General features: G+C 28.8%; 1 protein-coding gene across 2 annotated transcripts; it reads right to left on the bottom strand.

Annotated features, from left to right (window-relative positions):
* Window positions 1-4,339: 4,339 nt before the first annotated feature.
* Window positions 4,340-26,826, bottom strand: LOC142321970 (uncharacterized). 2 transcript variants are annotated; one of them, XM_075360536.1, is made up of 5 exons: window positions 26,287-26,305; window positions 20,081-20,202; window positions 11,346-11,486; window positions 7,797-7,883; window positions 4,340-4,839 (listed from the first exon to the last, which is right to left on the bottom strand). In XM_075360536.1, the coding sequence occupies exons 2-5, from the start codon at window positions 20,178-20,180 to the stop codon at window positions 4,409-4,411; spliced, it is 759 nt and encodes a 252-aa protein (XP_075216651.1). In that variant the 5' UTR covers window positions 20,181-20,202; window positions 26,287-26,305; the 3' UTR covers window positions 4,340-4,408. The 2 variants fall into 2 exon arrangements, with proteins under 2 accessions (XP_075216651.1, XP_075216650.1); XM_075360535.1 differs by lacking the exon at window positions 26,287-26,305 and adding an exon at window positions 26,644-26,826 and having other exon boundaries at window positions 4,341-4,839.
* Window positions 26,827-27,867: the final 1,041 nt, after the last annotated feature.

The following is a 27,867-nucleotide window of genomic DNA, read 5'->3' as shown; positions in this document are numbered from 1 at the left end:
GCATTCTCATTCTCCCAGTAAACCAAAGAAGTTCAAGCAAACCTTCTCCAACAGAAGGTGTATGGCTACTGTGTTCTGGGACCAGAATGGAGTTATCATAGTGGAATTCATGGAACGTGGCACGACCATCACTGCAGCCTCATTCTGCGTGAAACGTCTACGAAGGGCAATTCAGAATAAGCGGAGAGGAACATTGTCTTTCTACACGACAATGCTCGGTCGCACACTGCAGCTGTAACAAAGAAGCTGAAGCTCCTGCAGCGTTTTTGTTGGAAAGTGTTTGATCACCCACCATACAGCCCGGACTTGGTTCAATCTGATTTTCACCTCTGCTCACATGAAACGCTGACTAGCAGGACAACATTTTGGCACAGATATCAAGCTGCAGACCAGCATAGAAACATGGCTGAAAACACAGGCGGCTCTGTTCTATGACGAGGGTATTGGAAAGTTGCTACCACGCTACGATAAATGTCTAAATTGGAGTGGAGACTATGTAGAGAAATAGCGTAACTATTTAAGTACTTGTTACAAATAACAAATTTTTTATTTTCACTGGTTTTAATTTCGTGACCGATCGGACCTTGAAAAAAAAATAACCTCGCACTTTTTTTTAATAATTTTGTGAATATTAAACTAAACAACTTTTGAAAAAAGGTTTTCTCTAAATTTCACCCCCACCCCTAAAAATGGTTTTAATTTTAAAGAGTTATATAAGGCAGTACAAGGAGTGGTTTTCATTGCATTTTTTTAATATTTTTATGAAAAATTATATAAAAACATCTTTTGTGTAAAAAATATTTTACCAAATCACACCCCTATTCCAAAAAATAGTAATAATTTTGAAACATTGCAGATGGCAAGACAGTAGGTCTTTTTCATTGCAGTTTTTTCTATTAGAATTTCATTGAATCCACAAATTTGTTACCCATCAAAGTGGTGTCTTAAGCCAGCCACATCCCACTATTACTAGCACCGGACTTCTGCTATGTGTGATGTCACAGGTAAGCAGTAGAATTAAATAAATGAATAAAATCTAAACTGTAAAAATTTATTTAAAGTGTCCACTAGTGCCACCACTCCCGTGCGAAAAAAATACTGTATGCGCACGCACTTCAGTTAGAATCATTGAATTAAACAAAAAATATTATATTTAAATAAAATATAAAATATTTTAAATTAAGTTGTGTTTGTAAGCTGAGCAAAAAAGCCATGTGGCGGGAAAGTTCTACAATTGTGTTGTTCAGCTTTTTTTTTTTTTTGATATAACAATAATTTTATTATTATAGGTAGTGATTTTATGTTTAATTGAGAACCTTAGTTCTCAATTAAATAAATTCAATTCAATAAATTATTTTGATGTATAATTGATTTTAGATGTGAATAAACTGTTTAAATTATATTTGCAATAATCATCATTCATTTTTGCTGTATTTGCATTATCTTCAAGTAAGTAAGACAGGACAGTAAGAAAGTACACACAGTTAATTTTAGATTATACAAAGTTCATAAAGATTTTTGTTCACAAAGTAATATGTAGTATGAGCAACAGTATGTATATTCCAAGTAACTTTCTTAAGATACCACTACGGTGTGGTCAGCACTGTAAAATGTACTTTATCAAGAGTCAAATATTTCATCGTTTTTAACAGAACCATTACGCTTTAACTGTTGTTTGTGTGACTTCCTGAATTTTATGGAATGGGAATTTAACCATAAGTTACTTCGAAAAAGTTTGTCTTCATTGCAATATTTTTAAAAAGGATCTCTTGCAGGAATGCATTTCAGAATTAAGCAACAGCAATCTCTATGAGAATAGATTACATCAATTAGAGAGCTTTATCAAAACACTGGTAAAGAATGAAATTCCTGTCTAAATCAGGCCGATGTTTCTTTTCAACCTATATCATATACGCAAAAGTCCTTGAGAGTTGTGACTTTATGATAACTTCAACCTTACAATCACTTTTTTGTGGTTTCCTTGAAATGTATACATTAGTATGCATTATGTTTGTATCAAATTATGAAATATTTGATACAAACATATTTATATATATATATATACATATATTTGAAAGTGCTTGGCACATTTTGAGAAAGGTCATATAATAATAATAAATAATGCATTCTAATACTGAACAAGTTGCCACTTGAAATTCAGTTTTTGTTTTCATTACAAGCAGTTTAAAACATTATAATCAAAACTACAATAATTCTGCCATATCAGTTTATGTGAAATATTCATTAACAAAATGTGTATTATAAAAACTGGTTAAGTCAGTTTAAAAATTATTCAATGGACTGGAAACTTTATCAGATCATAAATGATGTTTTAAGTAAATAACTGCATAGAATTTCAAATTCTTATTTTAACATACTGCAGCTTTGTTTTTGACCATTTCTTGAAAAATTAAACTTATTTCTTTGTACAGCGGTACTGATTAAACTTTGAATGATAAATTGCAGCCACTTCATTTGTTAATTATAAATAATTACAGATTTAAAGCTTTTTTTGTGTTAAGACAGCATGGTCACTATTAGTGGCCCAATACTATAGGTAGTCGCTTGCTCCAGCCTTTTTGATAACAGCTGCATCATGGTGGTAATTATTATTTATATTCTGTTTGTAATTAGTATTATTTTTGCATAATAATGATAGTGAATAATTTAATTAATTTTAAGTTATTTTGTTCCAAAAGCTTAATCTCTATTAATTCGTTAAAAAAAAAACACCAAAGTTGAAATTCCTGAAGAATTAGAAGAAGCATTGTTTTACAATTTATAACTTAATTTTTTTATTTAAGCTATTGAATGCCTACAACAGTTAACCTTGAGTTATTTATTTTTGTTTTTTTTTTACCTTGGATGTATTATTTTGGCTATTTTTTTCATTGATAGTTTTTTTTTTTTTTTTTAGTTTCTATATCTCATTCTGATTTATAATCTCAAGAACTGAGAAAGATAAAAAACTAACTAAATTATAATGCATGATGTTGATCAGTAAGTTTAAAGGAATAATAAAATTATCAAATTTATGGCGTGGATCCTTTTGAATTGTAGTTTTAAACCATAGCTGTGAAACTGACTTATGCAGAGATTTTGAAATTCAGTAGCATCAAGGCATTCATGAAATGAACACAATTTATACATTAAATGAAAATCATGAGAACAATAAGGAAAATATGAAGAGGTAAGTTAATTAACATAGATGTAAAAGATGATATTAAGCAAGAAAGTGTTAAGGGTGAGTTGAAGTAATAAGAATGTCATGGTATGATCATAAGAAAGGATTGCAAGAGTGGTAGAAGAACTAGAGGCAGATGGAAGAAAAGCTAGTTGTAAAGGTTAGGTTGGAGAAAAGAAGACACAAGTGAAGGAGAAATGGGAACCTTGGTATTTTGTCTTTTTTTTTTGAGATTCTACAAATTATATATGAAAAAATGTGTTTTAGTACTCAAGTAGATTTCACAAATTCCTCGTGTTATCTGTATTTTCATTGCATTTTATTTTTTGAGTGTTAATATTGATTAGAACAAAGCAGTTTAGAAGGTATAAAGCAGAATGGAGGTATTAAAGAACTTTGGTGAAAGGAAGCTTTGTATTTAAAAAATGTAATAGTAACTGCAATGAATATATAAATAAAAGATAGTGCTGAACAAAATCTATTAATCAATTAGAATTTATTGGTTCAACAACTTTCATTCAATATTGCATTCATGTAATATGAAAACAGAAAAGCTTTCATATAACTCATCGCAATACTTCAGCTTATGAAAAAGGATTTTACTATGCATTCTGTAGCCATTTTTTACAAATTTCCAAACTTAAGAATCTTCTTTTACAGAAACAAAATTAATCGTTTGATGAATTTTTAAATATTAATTTCTTAAAAAAACACAATTTATCTGCAACCCATTCAATGTGTACGTAAATACATGCTCAAAGTAATTTCCACTAGCAGCTTCTGAACTGAATTATTTTAATAATTATTTTTTTAACGTATTTACCTGAAGATTATTTCATGTTTGTTTTTAAATAATTAATATGAAGTTCAAACACATCCGTTTTTTTTTATTTTGTAATTTGTTTCTATATTTATAATTTTTCTTATAATGACATAATCTGTATAAATCATTTTTATGTTCCTATCAGAACATCTAATTTATCTGTTGGTGTAAAAATACTGGTGATGGCAATTTTTTTAAAAATGTAAATACTTTTAAACCATGTATATAAAACTGCATTAAATACAAAAAAAGACAGGCGACTGGCAACAATGCTAACAACTCGCTTAAAAAACATATGATTAACATTGTAAAATGTGTATTTTTTTGAAAGAAAACGCATTTTCATTCAAATTAATCTATTTTAATATTTTATGCATAATTATTACATTACATTTGAAATATTAATTACTGATGGCAAGTTTAGCATTCCCATCATGAAGAACATTTGTACCAGATATGATTTTATCTGCTGATCCCAAATTACCAAAAAACAGTGGGTTTTTACCAGACTTGTTTCCTGACACTGCTCCTACAGGAATATTACTAAAAAATTCAATTTTAGGGGTATTTCCTACATGAAATTGAATGAAACTTGGTCTCTTTTTATCTGGTGACACAAATTCTATTTGAGATCGATTTAAATTAACACAGCCAAACGAAATGCTTGTAAGTGTGACTTTTACCAATGGATTCGAAATTCTTAATTCAACACTTAAGCAAATATGTGCACCTGTAGTTAAATCTAATTTTACATCATATAATATAAGACAGATTTCTAAAACAGGAAACTGTGGAACAGGCACACATAATGGTAGATCTATTCCAGATTTTGCTGTAAAAAATAAATGTTTTAATTATTAGTTAAATTATGACTTATTTTAAAGAAAATAATTATTAAGGAATAGCAGTACATTTTAACATACAATGTATATTTTACTTCAGAGTTCATTGTTTAACTTTTTTGGTCGGTTGACATGCAGTAGACCTTGAAGTAAAGTTTACTTAATAAGTAATGTGCATATTCTTAAGATGCTAATAATTATTCATAACTACAAATACATTGTGTTTTTAACTATTGTATAGAGTTAACAAATTCCAGGTTTTTGTCTTTGTTTCATGCATCATTCAACATTTAAAATGTTGTTTCTGAAGTTGCATAATTGATGGGAAAAAAAACATTAATTCCTCGTTTATTGTTTAAGATTCAGTTCTAGTGGCCAAAATGTTTTATTTCCTATAATATGGAATTAACCAGATTGTGATTTAACTAAGCTAAATAAATATGATATACAGAATTCAAGTGTTTTTAATATTCCCTTTATCAAGTAATAATGTTATGGAGCTTTGAAAGCAATTATCAGTTGCTTGCTAACAGACCTAGTGTAACACAAACTTATTGCTGTGCAAGAATCTGTTTTATATGTATGTTAAAATTAATTTTTATGTCTACCTTTCAAGTGAATGATCCTATATATAATCCATATCTGTGGTAATGGACCTCAAATCTTAATTTATTTTTTTAAATAGAATGTATAAAGAAGAATGTTATGTTACGTTTTTATGTAAATTCATTTAATTTTTGCAGTAGACAACAAAATCACCTGTGAACATAACACTCGGTAAGGTAAGAAGATCCTGTTCACAGACATTAGTCAAACTACCTTTACTCCCACATATGTTGCCATCAGTCACTATATTATAGATACACCATACTGTCAACAAAACTATTTTATCCCATTTTGGAGATTTTGAAAAGGGAATATATTACCGACAGATTGATGTTTAAAATTCAAGGGAAGTAGCAATAATTAGTGGACAACGTTTATTTTTACTTATAAAGAACCTTGATTATTGGAATAAATTAAAAAATCTATAAAGGCAATTTACATTATAGGAAGGATGAGACAGCAATGTTGCTACTGTCTTGCATTAACAATCCTACGAAAATCTAAGATTGCCCAATAAACTGGTACTTTGTATTTGGCTAAATAAAAATGAGTTAAACAACAATAAAGATGATACTTGTTTAATTTATTTGATTAATGATGGATGTATATGATAACCTTTTTTTTTTTTTTTATTGCATAACAGTTTGAATTTTGATAAATTATAATTATTTTATTTAAAATTGATAACTTTTTATATTTATTCTTTATATATATATAATACGAAAGGTAAAGTCGATAGATGGGTGGAATATATTGAAGAGTTATACGGAGAAAATGGTGTTATAGAGGAAGAAGAGAGTTGAGGAGGATGAAATGGGAGAAACAATACTGAGATCTGAATTTAAGAGAGCATTAAAAGATTTAAATGGCAGAAAGGCTCCTGGAATAGACGGAATACCTGTAGAATTACTGCGCAGTGCAGGTGAGGAAGCGATTGATAGATTATACAAACTGGTGTGTAATATTTATGAAAAAGAGGAATTTCCGTCAGACTTCAAAAAAAGTGTTATAGTCATGATACCAAAGAAAGCAGGGGCAGATAAATGTGAAGAATACAGAACAATTAGTTTAACTAGTCGTGCATCAAAAATCTCAACTAAAATTCTATACAGAAGAATTGAGAGGAGAGTGGAAGAAGTGTTAGGAGAAGATCAATTTGGTTTCAGAAAAAGTATAGGGACAAGGGAAGCAGTTTTAGGCCTCAGATTAATAGTAGAAGGAAGATTAAAGTAAAAGAAACCAACATACTTGGCGTTTATAGACCTAGAAAAGGCATTCGATAACGTAGACTGGAATAAAATATTCAGAATTTAAAAAAGTTAGGGTTCAAATACAGAGATAGAAGAACAATTGCTAACATGTACAGGAACCAAACAGCAACAGTAATAATTGAAGAACATAAGAAAGGGAGTCCGACAAGGATGTTCCCTATCTCCGTTACTTTTTAATCTTTACATGGATCTAGCAGTTAATGATGTTAAAGAACAATTTAGATTCGGAGTAACAGTACAAGGTGAAAAGATAAAGATGCTACGATTTGCTGATGATATAGTAATTCTAGCCGAGAATAAAAAGGATTTAGAAGAAACAATGAACGGCATAGATGAAGTCCTACGCAAGAACTATCGCATGAAAATAAACAAGAACAAAACAAAAGTAATGAAATATAGTAGAAATAACAAAGATGGACCACTGAATGTGAAAATAGGAGGAGAAAAGATTATGGAGGTAGAAGAATTTTGTTATTTGGGAAGTAGAATTACTAAAGATGGACGAAGCAGGAGCGATATAAAATGCCGAATAGCACAAGCGAAACGAGCCTTCAGTAAGAAATATAATTTGTTTACATCAAAAATTAATTTAAATGTCAAAAAGATTTTTCCTGTAAAGTATATGTTTGGAGTGTCGCTTTATATGGAAGTGAAACTTGGACAATCTGAGAAGAAAAGATTAGAAGCTTTTGAAATGTGGTGCTATAGGAGAATGTTAAAAATCAGATGGGTGGATAAAGTGACAAATGAAGAGGTATTGCGACAAATGGATGAAGAAAGAAGCATTTGGAAAAATATAGTTAAAAGAAGAGACAGACTTATAGGCCACATACTAAGGCATCCTGGAATAGTCGCTTTAATATTAGAAGGAAAAAATTGTGTAGGCAGGCCACGTTTGGAATATGTAAAACAAATTGTTAGGGATGTAGGATGTAGAGGGTATACTGAAATGAAACGACTAGCACTAGATAGGGAATCTTGGAGAGCTGCATCAAACCAGTCAAATGACTGAAGACAAAAAAAAAATTATATATATGTATACATAAGTAATATGACTGATTTTTTCATACCATTTACATTTTCACGTTTTTCTACTTCATCTATTTTTAAACTTGCCACTAATTTGTTATCAACATCATTCTCCAGAACTATTTTACCTGTTGAATTAAACATAAATTTAATTCCCTGATAAACTTTTGCTTTACAAAGAAAATTCTTAAATATTGTAAATTATTTATTTTCTGATTTATACAAACATTCTTTTAATAGTATTATTCTGAAAGAAAACTACATACAGTATATCACATCAGTGTATAATTGGCCAGCCAAATGGTGTAGTGGTTAGCAAGCTAAGTTTAGATCAGTTGTTCTTAGGTTCATTTCTCACCAAACGGTCTAGTCTTTTTCATCTTCTTTATTGAAATACATATGTAGTAAGTCTGAGTTCTTGACACAGAATAACATTTTTTAAAAATTGAATGTCTTATCAGTCATTAGAACTGCTTTCTACTTTTCTGTTTAACTACAGCAGGTCCATGTGGTTTTTTGCATCATCAGGTGTACTCGTACACATTAATTCATCTTTGCTTCAAAGTAATAATATCAGTAGTCATAATGTTCTGTAGTATTATCATTTACTTATTTGGCAACAGTAAACCAATGCCCAATTACAGTCGTTACGCTTTTTATAATAACTAAATTTTGTAGCATATGAAAAATGCTAAGCTTGGCTGAAATTTAAAATTAGTGAATTAGAAACTTAAGCAGCTAAAAAATGTTAACTCAAAATATTCAAAAACAGCATTCTAAACAAACAAATCTAATTTAAATTATACATTTAAAAGACATCATTAACAACAAAAAAAGCTTCAAAACTTAATTCAAACAAACCATCCCTAATAACACAACATTCCCAGTAGTTTAATACAGTTAAATTTTTCATAATTTTCATCTTTAAAGGAAAGTATGAGTATGCTAATAGTCAATCAAAAAAAATAAATAAATAAAATTTTTAATCATTTCTGTAGTGCTGCAGTCTTTCATTAATTTTATATAAGTTATATGTGCATGATCAATGTATTGCACATATGATTTTAAGAGTTCTTATATTTATATTGACATTAAAAAAAGAGGGTTTATGTTCTTGATTCAACATCAGATGTCATAAGAATAATTTGTTAATATTTTATTGTTGTTAAATATTACAACAATGGAAATAAATAATTGCAATTTTTTCTTAGCTTATATGTATTGATAATACAAACAATAGCAAGAGTAAGGTAACAAAGTTGTAGCAACTGACATCAGTGAATGTTGTAATAAGTTTAGGATTTTACTGTAACCTGTGTGATATACTATTATAAACTTTTATTACTTGCTTTATTTTAAATCACAATGTTTTTTTTTCATGTTTCTCCTCAAATCTTGCATCCTTTATTTAACATACTACCCAACATTGCCTATAGATGAAATTCTGCACAGCTACTAAGGTCAGGTGACAATACAATATTCCACCATTACTTTCGCAAAACCCCCTCTGTACAGGGGTAATTAAGGGTAGAAATTAAGTTTTGTTAATTTACAATTGTATTTCAACAATCAAAAACTTACCATTTTGTTACTTTGTGTAGTAAATGTTTGATTGAAAATATGTTTGATATTTTTAAATATTTAAAAAATTTCAATATATGTTGTTATCTTTTGAAATCCAAATTAACCTACTAATTAAACTCGTGCATTGTATGATAATAATTTGATTAAAGTATCACTAAAAAGTATAAAGCAAATTTTGAAAAATGTTTTTAATTTTATTCTACATTTACTTTCCCGTGTAGTACTATAGCAGGGATATAGCTTCAGAAATATTGTAATCAGTCAATTTGGGCATATGCAATTTTCACTGGATGACGTTTTTTGTCACCTACAAAACCCAAAAACCAGATGGAAATTTTCCAGATGTTCATATGTACATGTGTGTGTATGGTGTTGCCCTCTAAATCAAGTAGTTCTCCAGAACTATTGCATCGATTTTGACCAAACTTGGTCAGATTACTTCTATATGTGGGGATTGAAGGCATTAAATTTTCAACTTAAAAGGTCAAGGGATTGAGGTTGTAGAACAAGGTCATCCTCAGTATCTAGATTTCACTTAATTAAGGTCTTATTTTTTTAGGCACATTTGTTAACAATTAAAAAATAATATTTGCCAAAACAATTTTTATCAAAATCACACCACCACCCCAAAAAATGCTTTAAATAAACTAGTGGCTACATTGTGTCAATAATACTTCCTCTCACCACAATAAGCATTAGTATAGCACTGACATACAGTTGCTGTAGTTGTCCGCTATGTTGTGATGCCACAGTTGAGCAGTAGAATTAAATAATATTTAAAGTATAAAGAAGTATTTAAAGAGGCCGCTAGTACCACCACACTCACGTGAATGAATACTGTGTGTGTGTGTGTGCGCGCGCACTTTAGTCAGAATCATTGAATTAAATAAATAAAATTATAAATATTTTAAATTAAGTTGTGTGTGCAAGCCATGCATCAGAAAAAAGCCGCACGTCAGGAAAGGCCTAGAACTGTGTTGTCAGCTTTTTTGTTGACGAATAAGCTTAAATAATTTCAAATTTTTCTGTTAAATTTCAAATTTAACAGGTGAAAGTTAAATCAAAATTATTCTTTTTGTAAAAATAGTGACCTCAATGAATTCATTTTTCTTATCTCTTTTATCTTTTTATTACAACTTGCATTAATCCATACTGATAAACAGTATACAATATCACTATATTACTGAATGTATTGAAAGTTCCAAGTTAATGAACACAAAATTTTTTGAGATATGACTGTGACCAAGGACCCTTTTACATTTTATACAATACGAAGTTCTTTTTCTTTAATTAGAGAATGCTGCTGATTAGATGGTAAGTAGTTAAGGCAAGGAGATGATATTTTAATTTCGTCATATGTATATTTTTACTTAACTAGTTCATTCTGTTGTTGTTTTATCAATAAGCACCAACTGCTGCCTAGGCCTTGTACATTAATTAATATTACTATAGTTAAGAATAAACCATCCTTTTGGGTAACTTCTTTTTGTTAAATTGCTAACATTCTTTTTCTTATTTCTAATTTAACAAACTGTCAATTTGTCATCTAATAGATTCAAAAATATTTAAGCAATTTTTATTATCAGTAGCTATATAAAATCACTAAATAGTTTACTTTTACAGTGGCATTGATTGCTATGATCATTAGCAATTAATAAATGCTAACAGCAACTTGTTTTCCAGTGTTATTTAAATTTGATGATCCACAGCAATCAGTTTATTAAACACAGATTTGGCAGTATTAGATTAGATCCTTACTTCATATCCATCAATTAACAGACTGACATTCCTTAAGATGATTCGGGTCTTGCAGAACCATCAGGTTGTAAGATAATAGAGGGAGTTTTAGAAATAAATTTAATTTATTTCACTCAGTTTCTAAAGTACATATTTTTTTAAACTTTTATTTAATTTTATTACTGTTCCATTAAGCATAATACAAAAATAAAGAAAATAGCTAATTTCTTACTTCTAGGCTATTAAATGAAGTGAATTAAAAACCTTACCATGATGAACATTTAATGGATTTTCCACAATAAATGAAAATTCACAGGAGCATTTGTTATCTGAACACTTGCATGGTGTTGGAAATTTTATTAAATTTCCAGGAAAAAATTTAGACTGTTGTAAATTTCCTTCAATATTTTCTTAAACAAAGTAAACAAATATTTTAGTTAAGATTTCTAAAATTCATATCGCTTTTGAAAACTGCCTAGATTACAATATTAAAAAATATATATATATTTTAGCAATAAATATTACAATAATAATTATTACAACTGACCTCCTAGTGAACAAGGTCTGAAAATAATTGAAGCCCAAAAAGATTATGCATATTGCCAAGTGTAATAAAAAATATATATATAGCCAATTCCTGGATGGAATTTAAAGTTTGCAATGAATGAAATAAAAAATATTGTTTTATTTTTAATATTATTAAATGTAGTAGAGAAATGAGAAATTCTGAATGATGTGGTTGTAGTAATAATGCTTTTGAAGCAAGGGACTAGATGATTTTGCATATTTTATACTGAAAGTGAAAAGCAGAAAGGTAAAACATTCAAATATTTGTTCCAGCTAATAACTAAAGGTGCTAACAAAGGATTTAATGAAAGGGACTTTCAACTTCAAACATGCTTTTGATTTATCAATCTTTACCATCTCTGGGGGTTACCTGTTTGCTCTCTGCCAACCATATATAGCATGATTGTATGCTATATATACTGGCATATATAGCCAACATATTTAGCTTACCTCAAGATATTTACATATCCTGATTACCTCAAGATTTTACTATATCTTAGAGAGAATGCTACTGAAACTTTTTCAAAATTGAAAAGGCGTATGTAGATGATGCTGTCACAAGCCCAGGTTTTAGGTGGTTTAAAACATTTTCAGATGGCTGGGAATTAGTTGCAGACGATCCACACTCTGGAAGATCATTAACTTCAAAAAGTGACAATGTTGAACAAATCAGAAATTTAATATGGTATGACCAGTGATTAACTGTCAAAATGATTGCAAAACAATTGAATTTGAACCGTACCACAGTCCACCAAATTTTGACAGACAAATTGGATGTGAAAAAAGTCTGTGCAAAATTGGTCCCAAAAACCTCACTGTTGAACAAAAAAACAACAGGGTGGAAGTGTGCTGCGATCTTCTAGGATGAATTGAAACTGATCCTGAGTCTCTAAAAAATGTTTGTGAAAAATGTTTGGTGATGAACCTTGGATATTTGAGTAGGACCTAGAAACAAAACACCAGAGCAAGGAGTGGCACACTTCAAAGTCACCACGTCCCATAAAAGCAAAAATGAGCAAATCAAAACTATGGAAATTTGTTTCCTCAATAGTAATGGCACTGTCCATAATGATTTTTGAACTACAGGACAGACTGTAAATCAATATATTTACCACAAAGTTCTTGAAAGACTATACAAAAGAGTTGCCCATGTGAGACCAGCCATCAAAGACAACTAATGCTGCATCATGGCAATGCACCTTGTCACACTGCACTCTCAATTAATGAGTTTTTTGGCAAAGAAAAACATTCCTGTAGTTCCTCAACCACCTTATTCACCTGACTTGAGTCCCTGTGAGTTTTTCCTGTTCCTGAATAAAAAAACACCTCAAAGGACACTATTTTGGAACAGTAGAAAACATTTAAAAAAATTAAACCGACCATCTGAAGGATATTCTGGTTTCTGAGTTCCTACACTGCTATGAAAAGTAAGAAAACTGTTTGAAACATTGCATGGCTTCCCAAGGGAACTATTTTGAAAGTGAGAGAGTCTATGTATAACTGGATTGTAAACAAAAGATTTTTCTGAACCAGTCTCATTACTTTAGACCTTGTGTGTGTATATATAAAACATGATTTTGATAAGCCAATTGCTGTAATCAAACTCTAACTGCATCAAATATCACAAAGAATTCAAGTTTATGTGATGACTCATTTTTGAATTGTTATTGTAATTTATTTATTGCATGAAATTTTAAATGTTGCTAATAGAGAATTCTGAATTATCTGAATCGAAAAATCAAAATATAAAATTATAATTTATTTATTTACGTTTAAATTAAAATTTAATTTTTTTTCTAATTTACTGTTAGTACTTCTAATATTATTCAGTTCATTGGCTGAGAGCAGACAAAATAACAACCTCCTACATTTATCTGAAAGTGGCTTCTCTAATGTTTTTCTAATACTATATCAAAATCATATTTTAAACAGTTAAAGTGTACCTTTTTCAGAGTTTATGCAATAAAATAATCTTTAAGACATAAGTTACATTTAAGATATAATAAATAATGGTGGTCAGCCTGAAGGCTAGTTTTACCAATCCAATGTTTCCACCATTTGTTACATAAAGACTAATTAGCACCAGAAAGCTATACTTGGTAAATTTCTGTTGTGTATAATGTAAAGTTGCTTTTTTTCTTAATTAAATAATAATTGTATCATTCTGAAAATTATATCGTCTCTCATCAGTAACTACAGCCTTAATTACTCTGTTCATTTTTTTATAAATTAATTTTGTAGCATGTAAAAATATCCAAAGGCTGACCAGGCTTTAATCCTAGAATCTTTAGGATGAAAGGCAGAGATTTTACTATCCCACCATGGAAGTTGTATTGATAATAAAATAATTGTTGCATTACAGAGATCTCATAATTTCAAGTTTGATGTTTCAAGTGATATTTATGATAAACAACTTCATAGCTCCATGAAATATCAGTGACAGTTCCTTTCAGTGAAAGAAACATGCCACTGTTTCTGTACATGTTGTTTTCATAATTATTTACATTCAACAATGCTGCCAATCTGTGTGGTAGAGTGGCAATATTTCTTTCTGTCATTTGGAGATTCCAGGTCAGCTATTTTTCACAGATTATAAAATTACTTTTGTCCAGCAGATGTTGTAGTGCATGAGCCTGTTGCTACATAAGTAAATAAACAATAACATATTTCTTTTGTTTACAATTAATTCAGGTTTTACTAAACTAAATTATGATGTTTTACATAATGTTGTATGATTAGAATTCTCTTTACATTAATGTAGAGCAGTGTATTATTAAAAAGCGAAATGTATTATTTTAATAAAGCAAATCAATTTCTGAATTATACTGTATAATACATGTGAATGGAAACAGGTTCATTTTTCTACAGGTAATTTACAAACAGGAACTGACACCCAATTACAGTCACTTTTTTGTTAGGGATGAATTTTGTATGCAATGCTAGTAGTTTAGCATGATAGAAAGAACATAATCATACATATTTTAAATTAAATAATAATTTAACTTAAAAGATTTTTTTTTATTAATTTAAATCACTGTACAAACAAGTACTATTTTTTTTTTTTTAATATTCAACAAACAGACCCCAAACTCAGTTATTTTTCTGAACTGATAATGTAATAATAGACTTACATTAAAAAAAAACCTTTTATTATTATTTACTATTTATCATATATGTTTATATATAAATAAAAGAGAAACTCATTCTTCCTTACATTGATTTATAAATTTTACTTTTATAAATTCATTATTTTATTATTAATGTTTTTCAATCACTGTTTCACAGAGACCTTAGTTTAATCAATTTTCTAATGAGAATTTGTAATGCACTTGACTTTTACTACTATTTAGTAGCAAAAGTCAAGTACATTACAAAACGTTCTTAATCATGAGATGCTATTCATGATTAGAGCTTTTTCTTCAGTATTAAATTTGGGTTTCATCTGCAAATATGTACAATTATACATACAAAGTAATAGTACATTTTAATGCAATATTTAATAAACATTATGAAAATTAAAATGCTTCCCTCTTTATATAGATATATTTTCCTATATAATTATTTAATTTATATGTAAAAAAAAAATGCAGAATTAAAAAACATCATTACTACACTATTAAACTTATAGGCTTCTAAGAATGTAATCAGTATAACCTAGAACCATCTCTTTGGTTATAAGGCTCAGATATTAATTATTTTTATTTCTTTTATCAACCAACAGAGAAAAATATTATAATATTTTACTAAAATTTGTTACACTATTCTATGAGTGGTATCACCAATCATTTTTATTAAGAAGTTTGATATAAACACCCTAATAAAGTTAGTTCAGAAGATTCATTAACACCTTTTGTAAAATAAATAATTTTTAACTGATGAGCTTGAAGATGCAGGTCACTTTATATGGATTTCAGAGTAGAGACCCTTTCTTTTTAATAGATTCAATAAAATTAGTAAATTCTCAACTCAAGCTGAATAATTCCCTTTCTTTACAATAAATGGCTAACTTTTTACCAAATGAACTACTTTTAATAATTCCTTTTTTATTTTGTTAAGAAATTTTCTGTTCTGTAGTAAGTTTCTTATAGTTAACTGGTGAAAGATTTTTAAAATAAAAAATTGTGTTTTCTTAATAGACCTTTTTCAAGGTTCAACACTATTTAAAAGTGGATGTTTTAGTAAAAAGTTATAGCCTAATATCATTCTAATTTTTGAAGTATTTTCTTGTGAAACTTCAACAAAATGTTTGATAATATGCCCTAAATAGTATATTCAAAAATGTAGTAAAAGATCATGTAACTGTATTTTATATGAATGAATGGGCATAATATTTTTGTAAAAAATGTAATAGACAATACCAGGGATTCTTAACCCATGCTTTGTAATATTCTCTTTGTGAGGTGTCTGTGCATTCCTATTTTTTTTATAAAGACATAGGTTTCTCACCTTTGATATTCTAGCAGCTTATTTTCACATAGGCAGCATTTTTTTTATGCCAGTAATTATTATGTTTTATAAAACACTTCATTATAGAAATTAATTATACTTTTAATATTAGATCATATTTTATTATTTTGTCTCCTTTGTTGTGAGATGTATGAAAAAGGTAATTGTTTTTACATACTGTTCATTTACACTCGCATAATGTTTTATTGAGAATATCAACACTATTTTTCCATAACCATTATGTAAAGAAATAATCTTGTTTCGTAATAAAATGTCTGTATTAGTTGGATGTTTCATATTCTCTATATATCATTGACTGAAAATATTATATGATTACTGTAATCATTTTTACACAGCTAGGACCAAACTTGTCATTTAACACCGCATTTAAGGGACTTATTTTGGGTGGACCTCTAATTTTCTGTTTAGCCTCTGGAACCACCAAAATATATTTACTTCAGAGGATGATATGTATGATTGTAAATGAAATATAGTCTTGTACAGTCTCAAGTCACCCATTCCTGAGATGTGTGGTTAATTGAAGCACAACTACCAAAGAACACCCAGTACCCACGATCTAGTATTCAAATCCATATAAAAGTAACTGCCTTTACTAGGATTTGAATCTTAGAACTCTCGACTTCAAAATCAGTTGATTTGCGATGATGAATTAACCACTAGACCAGCTCGGTGGGCTACATTTAAGGGGCACTATAAGTCTTCATTAATAAACCAGTGTTTGCCGTTGTAGTTGATTATTTGATAACATTATATCAAATAAAAATAAAATTATGAGCATCTTAGAATTAAGCAATATTAAAACCTTTATTAAAAATCCCCATACATTGCAAACCACTGAACCATATCTGATGATCAGTTTAATTACAAAAATACTACTTATATCTCCATGAAATAACTACACTCTTATAAATCAAGAAACTGTATTTGATGAACATAGATTGTTTAAAATTGGAGCCAATATTAATAAGACACTAACACTTGCTACTACAGTAGTAAATTATACAAAAAGTGAATATTTTATCTGATTCAATGACAGTTATCAAAGAGTCATATTAACAAGTGCTCATTGCACTGCTGTTTTATATTCTATGGTGTAAAAAAATCTGTTTTTATTTGAATATGCCATGAGGTAGAGTGAAAGCACTCACAAAGGAAAATATTAAGTAACTTTTTTTTCATTCTGATTATTTTAATAGTTTAACACAATAGACTCATGATTATTTGAGTCCTGGTTAACCGATCTAATCACAGGAAGATAAAAAACAGAAATAAAACAGGAGATTCACACCGAGAAGTGATGTTTATACTCTTGACAAGCAAGGTGTCTCCTCCCAAATCCAGAAATCATTGAGTTCACCCATCAATCTTCACACTCGTACAGTCAGCTCCAGTTTCAGTTATCTCTGCGCTCGCAGTTGTGTTACTGTATTGAAGTTCATACTTTTACTGAATTCTGTTTTGCATAAAATTTGGAAACTAGAAGAGAGCTGTAATTTCTCTTGAAATGAAATTTAATGCGATAAAACGGTTGGACAATGGCGAGTCAATTAAAAAGAGTTCACCGCCGATTTGGGAGTTGGAGAACTGACTTTTTTTAATGTTTAAATTAAATGATTATGCTTAAAATTTGTAAAAAAAAAGTGCAAGTGGAGGCAGTGGTTTGAGTCGAAGACTTTGAAGAAGGGCAACTACGAGTAGACATCTGAAGCCCTTTTTCTGTGGTTTTCACAGCTGCAAGGGATGGCCAGTCCTGTGAATGGACCAATGCTTTAAGCCAAGACGCTTGAGTTCCACAAGGTATTTAATGATGGCAAAGAAACATTTACTGCAAATGATGGGTGGCTTGACAGGTGGAAGAAGAAATATGGTATAAGACAGCTGAATATTAATGGGGAGAAATTATCAGCTAACTCATCTACAGTTACAGAATTTCAGTCTAAAATGGAAGAAATTGTTTTCAAGGAAGGGTTAACATCAGATCAAATTTTTAACTCTGACAAGACTGGTCTTAACTTTCAAATGCTACCTTCGAAAATCTTAGAAGCAAAATCCAAAATATCTGCTCCTGGATTTAAAAAAGTAAAAGAGTGAGTCACAATTCTGGCTACCTGCAATACTTCTGGTTCTTTGAAACTAAGGCCTCTGCTTATTGGAAAATTTAAAAACCCAAGAGCCTTTAAAAATGTCAAAGTTAACTGTCTGCCAACAATGTACCACAACCAAAGAAGTGCATGGAAGGAAAGCCAAATTTTTAGTGACTAATCTTTTAATGACTTTGTTCCTGTCACTGAAGCATTTTTAAAGAAAAGTAACCTCCAGGAAAGCTATTTTATTATTGGACAATGCACCATCTCACCCAGATGCCAAAGAACTGTGTAGTGGTGATATTAAAGCCATATTTCTATCCCCTAATGTGACATCACTTATACAACCTGTAGACCAAGAGGTTCTAGAAATTGCCGGCAAAGACCTTTCCAGACATTGATCTCAAGATTAGATGAAGGGATGACTTTAGGGAGGCTCTAAAGAAAGTCACATTAAAAGATGTAGCATACTGGATTGGTTGAGCATGGGATGAGGTGAAAACCAGTACCATTCAAAAAACTTGGAAGAATTTATTTGGCTTAGAAGGATCTCCAAGAAGTGTCAGAACAGGACAATGTAAGTGAACTAGTGAAATTAGCCAGTGAGCTACCTGTTGAAGATCAAATCAACAACAGCAAAAATATTCGTGATTGTTGCAATGAAGATGTGCAGATGGGATCATCAGTCGGCCTCCGTGCGCGAATGGTAGCGCCTTGGCCTTTCACCCGGAGGTCCTGGGTTCAAATCCCAGTCAGCCATGCATTGTTACACACGTTACAAATCATTCATCTCATCTTCTGTAGCAATACTTAACTTGTGGACCCAGAAGTTAAACAAAAAAAAAAAAGATGGGATCACCAATGAGGCAATCATCAGTATGGCCAACAATGCTGAAGATAGTGAGCAGGACGATAATATGGAAGAGATAACCCTGAAAATATTATATTCTGATGGGCTGTCCTTACATAGAGCAACAGGAAGAGTACACACCATATGATATACTGTCTCTACAGCGTTGATGTAACATCACATCATCTAAGAGAGCACAGAGATTGACTTAAAAATCAATCAGACTTTTTAAAAAAATAATCTCATGTTTCTTCATGCTTAGAGGTCTGTAATTATGTTGATTTTACATATTTTCTTACAACAAAGCAATTCCTGTACATATTTAACTAGTTTTTTTTTGTTATTTTCAGCCCAATAGCACTTAAGTTTTATATTATCCAATTTTTTCTGTATTTGAGGTGGTATCGGTCCCAATTACCTTCGATAATCACAAGTCTACTGTACATAAGTGTTTGATTATGTTTAATAGAATTATTTGGTTAATGTCAGTCACACTGCAATTGTTAACATAGCTGGTAAAAATCAAGATCTCAACACACTTGAACAGTATGAAATTTGCAACCATAAACCAACAAAATAACATAAAACAACATAATAAATAAAAAAATATTGACAGAATGTATAATATTATTTTATTACATCTTTAGTTATTTTAAGGATAAGGTTTCCTATCCTTTTTAAGGAAGATGCATTTACAACAGTGTTAAATGCTCCACCGGGACAGGAGCCTGTAATTAACTTCCAAAAGCCTTTAGAAGAAAAATTCAATTATTTTGAAAAAGAGTTATTAAATTTTAATCTTATTTACATTTTTACTTTTTAAAATTAGTGATAAATTAAATTATATGAAGCTATAGCTGATAGTTTTTAATTTGGCACTGATTAAGAAATATTAAATTTAAAGAAAACTGAAAGTATTATTTTTTTAGTGATTTAAGTTGATTTTATTTATATACCTTCTAAAATTTAACCATTTAGAAAGTGTCATTGCATTTATATAATGTATAGACTAGTGCAGTGATTGTAGTGTACTTACTTAATGTTGAATCGATTGATGGAAGTTTAAAATCCGTCACACAGTTTCCAATAGAACATTTCAGAAATAAAATGACTGCCAATAAAATGTAAAATTTCATAATTGCTCTATTAGTTCTTCACCTAGGAATGAAAAAGTAATGAATACTCATTAACTGAACAGATATTCCAGTATAGTTTTTTGTCACTAAATCTTACAGCTAAAAAATTGTTATACTAATGTACTTATTGCAAATATTCAATTGTAAAGGCATTTATTAAAATAAAGTTACAAATAAGTAAGGTAAAAATAATTATTAATATATATATATTTTTACAGATATTTGGGACTAATGAGTCATTATTATTATATGTTTTATAATAATTTTTTTAAAGTCGATTTTAAGACTCATATTCCTCTGTACTATCATACAAATGTAAGTAAATAACTTGATCCACCAAGAACAGAATAAAATTTTATTCTGTACTTGGTGGATATTGAAAAACTTAAACTTTTTTATTTAACTAAATAAAAACACCAAGAACAGAATAAAATTTTATTCTGTACTTGGTGGATCATATTTATATTTATATGCTTTATATATACAAATATGATGTATTTATTCACATAATACCTGAGGAAGAAAAGAAATTGTAGAATATATATACATTTACATCTAAATACTTCAATAAATAGAAGATTTGGTATTAGTAAAAAATAAACAATTTGGTTTTACATTTATTAATGCTTTGTAAATGGATAAATAGCTATTTACAATCGCTAAGCTTTCCAGTTAGTCATCTTCTTCTTCTTCACCTTTACATCCATTTTCACACCCAGAATCAGTCTTCATCCTCTTCGTTTTCCCAGAGGATACTCATGTTCTGTCCCATCAGTATTATTTGAAATTGAACATTTTAAGTTAATCCTCTTGAAATAATTACTAATTTAGAATTATTTTTTGGTAATGAATTTTTCACATTTTCAGTTAAGTGTCCCTAAAAGCTATCAAGGATGAGCATAGATTTTACCTTTCACAAGCTTTTGGGTCTACAAAACCACACCAATTTCAACCATTCATCCATTAAATTAGTATCCATCCATTTTCATTGCATTGAGCAATTAACCCCTTTGGGAAATTTTCTTTGGGCAAGTCTTTCACTTGAAAATAGAAAAAGGTGGAAGTTTTGTTCCATCTGCTTAACTGTATAAGTTATAAGGAAAAAAATGTGGAATATAACAGAGGTGTGACATGTTTGAAATCATCTGAGTACTAAAAGCTAAATGAAAAGTGTGAAGAAAGTTCACTTGAAATGAATAAAACTAAAAACTGGAATTACGGTATTTCCAGAAACTCTTTTCATTTCATGTATTTTGTTACAGAATAAAGGACTAATAATAGAAACACGATAGTATTAACTGTAATAGACATAACAGTAGTATACTTCCTCTAGTGGCAGTGGTGGGGATCTTTTCTGTTAAGTAGCAATATTTGCATTTTTGTTGGAAGTTTTGTAGATGCGCCTCTGTATAAAATACATTTTTGTTTAGCCTCCGGGACCACCGTTAGGTATTGCTTCAGAGGATGAGATGAAATGACAATTTTGTAGCACGTGAAAATGCTATGCCTGACCGGGATTCTGACCTGGAACTTCCAGACGAAAGGCTGAGACGCTACACTCACGCCACGGAGGCCGACACACAACACTTATAAAATAATAATCTAATATAATGCATCGTTTATGTGTAATAATCATTCAATCACAATAATTTGAATAAGACTAGCACCCCTTAAATAGAAAATCATGAAAAATACTGCAGGGCTTATGCTAATAAATTCGGTATATATACCAGGTCTGTTCAAAAAGTAACCGAACTTTTTTAATTACGCGCCAACGGGAATATTTAGTGACGTGTGGTTGACAGCATTGTGTTCTGCATAACCTTTTCTGTAGGGAAAAAAATAAATAAATATAAAAAATGAATTAACCATGATACAAAAGATACTAAAAATGAAGTTTAATTACCCATCACAGTATATTTAACTAAATAAAAAAGCATTAAAACAAAAGAAAACAAAAAACATTGCAACTAAACTTTTTAAAAAAAAAACATTTTATACAATATTAGTATAAATGAAATAAGTTGATCTCTATTGATATTCATGTAAATATGATGTTGATGAGGCTGCTATAATTATTCTAATTATGACAATGATTTGGTCATTTTTTTATGCGGCTTTTTTTTAAGTTTTCGATACTCTTTTTGGTTCTTTACATTTTTTTATTAAGAATTTGTTTTTGGTTGTTTTAATTATTTGTTTCTTTTTTTATTTTTCTTGTAGTTTCCATGATTTGAGTTATTAGAGCAATTGTGAAAAGTTTTCATCACTTGTATTCATACTTAATTATTTACCTGAGAAAATACCAGTATGATGTCCACCAAAATCATCCTAAATCTTTGCAGTAAGACTAAATTAATGAAAAGTTAGTATGCAGACCACTACACCAACCAGCTGACTGGTCAATATACTTATGAAATACATTGAATTCAATGTTGCAAATCTATTTTAGGTAATGTACATTAAACTTGAATCACTTTTCTCCTGTGTTACTTCTAAAAAATGTTTTTGAATAGGAAAATACGGTAAATCAATAACAGAAAAAGAGATTCTGTAAAGGATATGAATAAAAAAATATTTACTAAATATTTCTTATCATCTCAAGTATTTTTCACTTATTTACCATTATATTTTTAATGCTCTACAAATACATTCGTAATTCATTCATGTAAAAATTAAAGAACTATTAATAAATAATAAAAGTTTGTATTTTTCTACTAGGAATAAACTGACACTGTGAGTGTGAGATCTGCTAATGAAAAAATTCAATGGGAAAACCCACTCTGAGATTATTTCAAAAACTTGTATTATGAATGTAATTTAAGAATGACCACATAATATTTAAAAAATACAAAATTAGAATAATAATGGGTTTGAATATACTCTACAACTTTTCTATTACATCTTGAACTACTAATTAATTCAATACTGTATCCACTCTTTGGGTTAATAATTATTAATCTATTTTTAATAGAAAATTACTATATCTAAACAGCATTTCAATGTATTAACATAATCTTTTGTGAGGTGTTTCCTAATATTTCCATTAAACAAAATAGCAATAATATGATGTACATTTTAAAGCGGATAATTTTTTTTTTATTGAGGATAGTTTGGAAAGAAATTTGTTAAATATGATGTGGAAATACTTGAAATTCAGTAGGTGGGAAACTTTTTGGTTATTAGAGTAAATGGTATATATACAGCAGGTGAATTTGAGGAGTAAGTTCTGAATACCTTTTTTTTCAGCCTCTGGGACCACCGTTAGTTATTGCTTCAGAGGATGAGATGAAGTGACAATTTTGTAGTATATTAAAATGCCATGCCTGATCAGGATTCAAACCTAGGACCTCTGGATGAAAGGCCAAGACGCTACCACTTGAGCCAAGAAGGCCGGTAAATTCTGGAAAGCTATTTTTGTGAAAAAGTTGTTAATGCTGATCAACTCATTCACTTGTTAACAGCATCTATAAAAATTAGTTAGCTATCATTGTCTGGATTTTACATGCTAATTACTATTGGCCTGAAAATATTCAACCTGGCTAAACTATCAAACAAAAAATTATATTCAACAATTTTAGAATATTTAATAATGTTTTTTTAGCAGACCAGTATAAATAAGATTATCTACATATGGTACAGCAAGTTTTGTACCATTCAGTCTAAACATTAATTACTAAATAAAAATATGCAATATTTACAAAAAAGAATAGTAATTTACTTCTAAAATATTACAATATTCTCTTGTATGAAAATTGATAAAACACTAATAATAATAAATACATTTCTTATGAAAAAGAAAAATCATTGAAATCGAACAACTTGTTCCAGAGTTAGAATGAAAATAATTCACAGTAAATTACTATGATAACATCCAGTAACTGTTTAATCTGTGTTGTGACTAACTAATTCACTAATTTAATAGGTTCTTTGTTCATAAAATTTGGTTTAGTAATGATAACTTATATTACTGCCTTACAACATACTTATTATGAATTGAATAAACTTTGTTAATGCAGAATTGTAAGTTGTTAATCTTTTGTTTCATTTAACTCATAAAGTAATGAGTGTTTTTTTTATTTAATTCCCTGCGATGGCTTACTATGATGAATTACTTTTATAATAAATAGTAGTGTCCAGTTCATTAATTGCTATAGTCTATGAAAACACAATACATTAAATTATATCTGTTCATAGAATAACAACACAATATACTAAACAAAATTTAATCTTCCAAAAAAAAGTTCTACAAAATGAGAAATGGTGGACTGGTTACTAAAAATGGGATGATTGAAAAAATAAAAAGAATTCCTTTAGTGATGAGGAATACACCAAATGAAAAGTTTACATTATTGGCAATCTCAACAAAAAAAAATTTCTCTATGATATTACCTCCTTACATGCAAGACTTTAATCCCACATTACTTATATGGGCTAAAGTAAATCAATTAGTCCTGGAGAAGAATATTCATGGCAAAATTTTGGTTGATTATCTTTAATACTAACATTTATTTGTTCTCATAAATTTTTTATTGAATAATATTTACTGCTGTGTGGTAGTAGTACATCACCACCTGGGTGTAACTAGGTACTTCTGCTACTAAATATATAAAATAATAGTAAAGAAAATAGTAAATAAAATCATTCAGTAAAAACCAATTTAGTTAATAAAATTACTTGATCATATATTATTTGTACACAATGAATGGAGTGCAGTAAATTCAGGTTATTTAAAGTATTTTTTAAAACGCATCAACAAAGAAATATTGTTTCTGTAAAAGAAAATTGTATAATTTTATTTTAAATAAATTGGTAAAATCTTTTAAATGTGTTAGTAACCTACTTAAAATGGCAACAGAATCATTATTAAGTCCTTTTTCATACACCCATTTACTACAGTGTTACACTGAAATAATTTTGTTGATTTTGTGGTTAAATATCATGTTATTTGCAATTAAACAACAAATGCCTTATTACCTTTTTATCATCTCTAATGCTGCTAGTACAGATTTGTACTATGTACTAACAGTTCAAATTAAACAGTTACTAATCCTTGACAAGAGTTACAATCCAATGCTTCAACTTGTATTAACATTTGCAGAATACAGTGTATTTCTAGTATATATTCTTATTCAGTGTACAATATTTCTACAAAGTGTTATTAGATATACACCCTATTATTTTTTATTTATTAATAATATATTGTTTCTATATATAAATTAATGTGACCTCTGTGAGGTTATGTAATATTTATATTTTATTTTAAGATACTGTAATTATTATTATTATAATGTAGGTCATTATAGCATTTCCAATTTATTAGAAATTTATTATACTTATATTAAATATTATTAATATTTTCTCAATATTACTTGTAACTTCTGTTAAAAGTTACAGGTGGCAATTATGAAACCGTCAAAATAAAAATTTCTAAACATTGTATTTATATGACAACAGAGAGTTAAAAAGACATACATATATATATATATATATACCGGTAGAATAAGTTATCTTTCTATTCAGTGTGGTTAAATTTTCTCATTTTCTGCATGGAGCATAAAATTCCCTCGTCCAGAAATAAAGTTGAAAATTATTTTTTCCCATACAGTCTTATTTATTTTCTTTAAAAAAATTTCTAGCTTAATTTCTTACACCAGTATTAATTAAGAAAAATTTGCTGACATTTGCTGACCTTGTGCTAAGATAACTTAAAATGTAGTTAAGACTCAAATAATAATAATATGTTAGGCTGTTTAAGTAAAGAATTATTTTAAAAACATTTATGGTATACTCTCTACCTGTGAAAAAATAATAAATATGTTCAAGTCACTAAGTTGAAGTAGTAAAAGTTTACAAGAAATTATTTTCCAAAAATATAGTATTTAGGAATATTAAAAATATTTTCAAAAATATACAAGATTTTTTTTTAATAAAGTCAAACTTATCATTCATTCTCCACTTCCTTATCCAAATTAAAACAAAAAGATAATCCAATAGAATATTGTCTTTAAAGCAGTACATCAAATTTCATGATAGCAGATTAACCTGTTTCTGGGATATAATGCAAAATAAAATACCATTATAAATATATACATTACATACTTACCTACATAATTTGCAGAATATATAGCCAAGATTTTAGTTTTTTTTAGGGAATGCTTAGCAGATTTTAAAACTTGGGAAAAAAGACATCCAAAAATAAGTTTTTTGACTATCAAGAATCCTTTACCTCTGTTACATATTGTACATCAACATAAGCAAAAACATTAAAACAATAAGATTAAAAAATTATGTGTTTTTTTTTAATGATATTAAGACACTAAAATAGAGGGTAATACTTTCCAATAACATAAAAAAACTAATTACTATTAAGTAAAATAAAATTAGTATATAATTAATTCACTAAAAGGTACTAAAATCTTAATCATTTGATTGAAAGAAAAAATTATTAAAAAAAACTCACGTAATTCAATTGATGGTAAAGATGATCTTGTGGAAGAATGCTTGATAAAAATTGCTCTATATTTTAAATTTGAAAGCAAAATAGTATCTACTGACAATATTCTATTTATTAGTTATTTATTAAAGATACAATATTAATACCAATTAATGTAAATCAAGAGAGAAAATTCATATCAGGTTTTTTAGAAATACAATAGCATCATGCTTTACACCTTAATTTAATTAAGCATAATGCAACGTAAACAAACTAATTATAAAAAACTGTAATGCTTTAAATACTCTTTGTAATGAATATTTATTATTATCTATCAGATCTTTGAATTTAAATGATTGAATGTTCATGTTACAGTACTTTGATGTTTATTTTAATATAACTTTGATGTTTATTTTTATTTTTAAATATTTAATAATATTGACAAATATATAAAGATGAATACTTAACAAATAAACACATTTTCCAATGTAAAGAACTCATTAATTTATTTTGCGTTCAGGTCACAGACAGGAAGGATATAATTTAAAAAAAATTATACATAATACTGGATAGCCGATAAAACAATGAATTGAAAAAAATTATATTGTGCTTCTCTTCTGTCATGGAATGAATGACCTCTAATAATTCATTTATATTATGCTATTATACTTATTTATTAACATAATATTTTATTCATATTTATTTTCTTTACTGATACAAATACACATAACTTAAAATTATAGAAATATTGATAAAATTATTAATATGATTATCAGCTCCTGGAAAAGGCTTTGGCATTTTTTCTTATTAATTCATCAATCTCATTTTCATTTCTAAAATATGTCCAAATCTTATTCAAGGTTACAATTTTAAAAATAAATCTTGATTAGTTTATTTTTTAAATTCTTAGATTAAGATTTTAATAGGAAGAACTGCTTTACTGATACTGATATCTCCATTGAATTGGCTTTTCGTGCAGCCTCATATAGGAATTGGTCACCCAAACTCTGTCCTATAAGTAGGGTTGCCACTCCTACAGCCCCAAAAAATGAGTAGTTCCCAGGCAAATCACTAGAAAAGGTGCCAATATAGCATCACAGATGACAGATGAAGCTCAACAATTTCTGTAGCGCCTATCCAAAGAAGAAAAGACAAAAAATTAGCCAAGGATGAAGGTAGAAGAAGGGAACAATAAATCTACTGAAGGAATGGCTCTGGTTTGGATGAAGTATCTCACTCTGTACAGCTCTA

The sequence above is a fragment of the Lycorma delicatula genome, chromosome 3 (assembly GCF_047948215.1).
Source record: "Lycorma delicatula isolate Av1 chromosome 3, ASM4794821v1, whole genome shotgun sequence".
Classification (NCBI taxonomy): Eukaryota; Metazoa; Arthropoda; class Insecta; order Hemiptera; family Fulgoridae; genus Lycorma; species Lycorma delicatula.
This window is presented reverse-complemented; position numbering and strand designations above follow the sequence as displayed.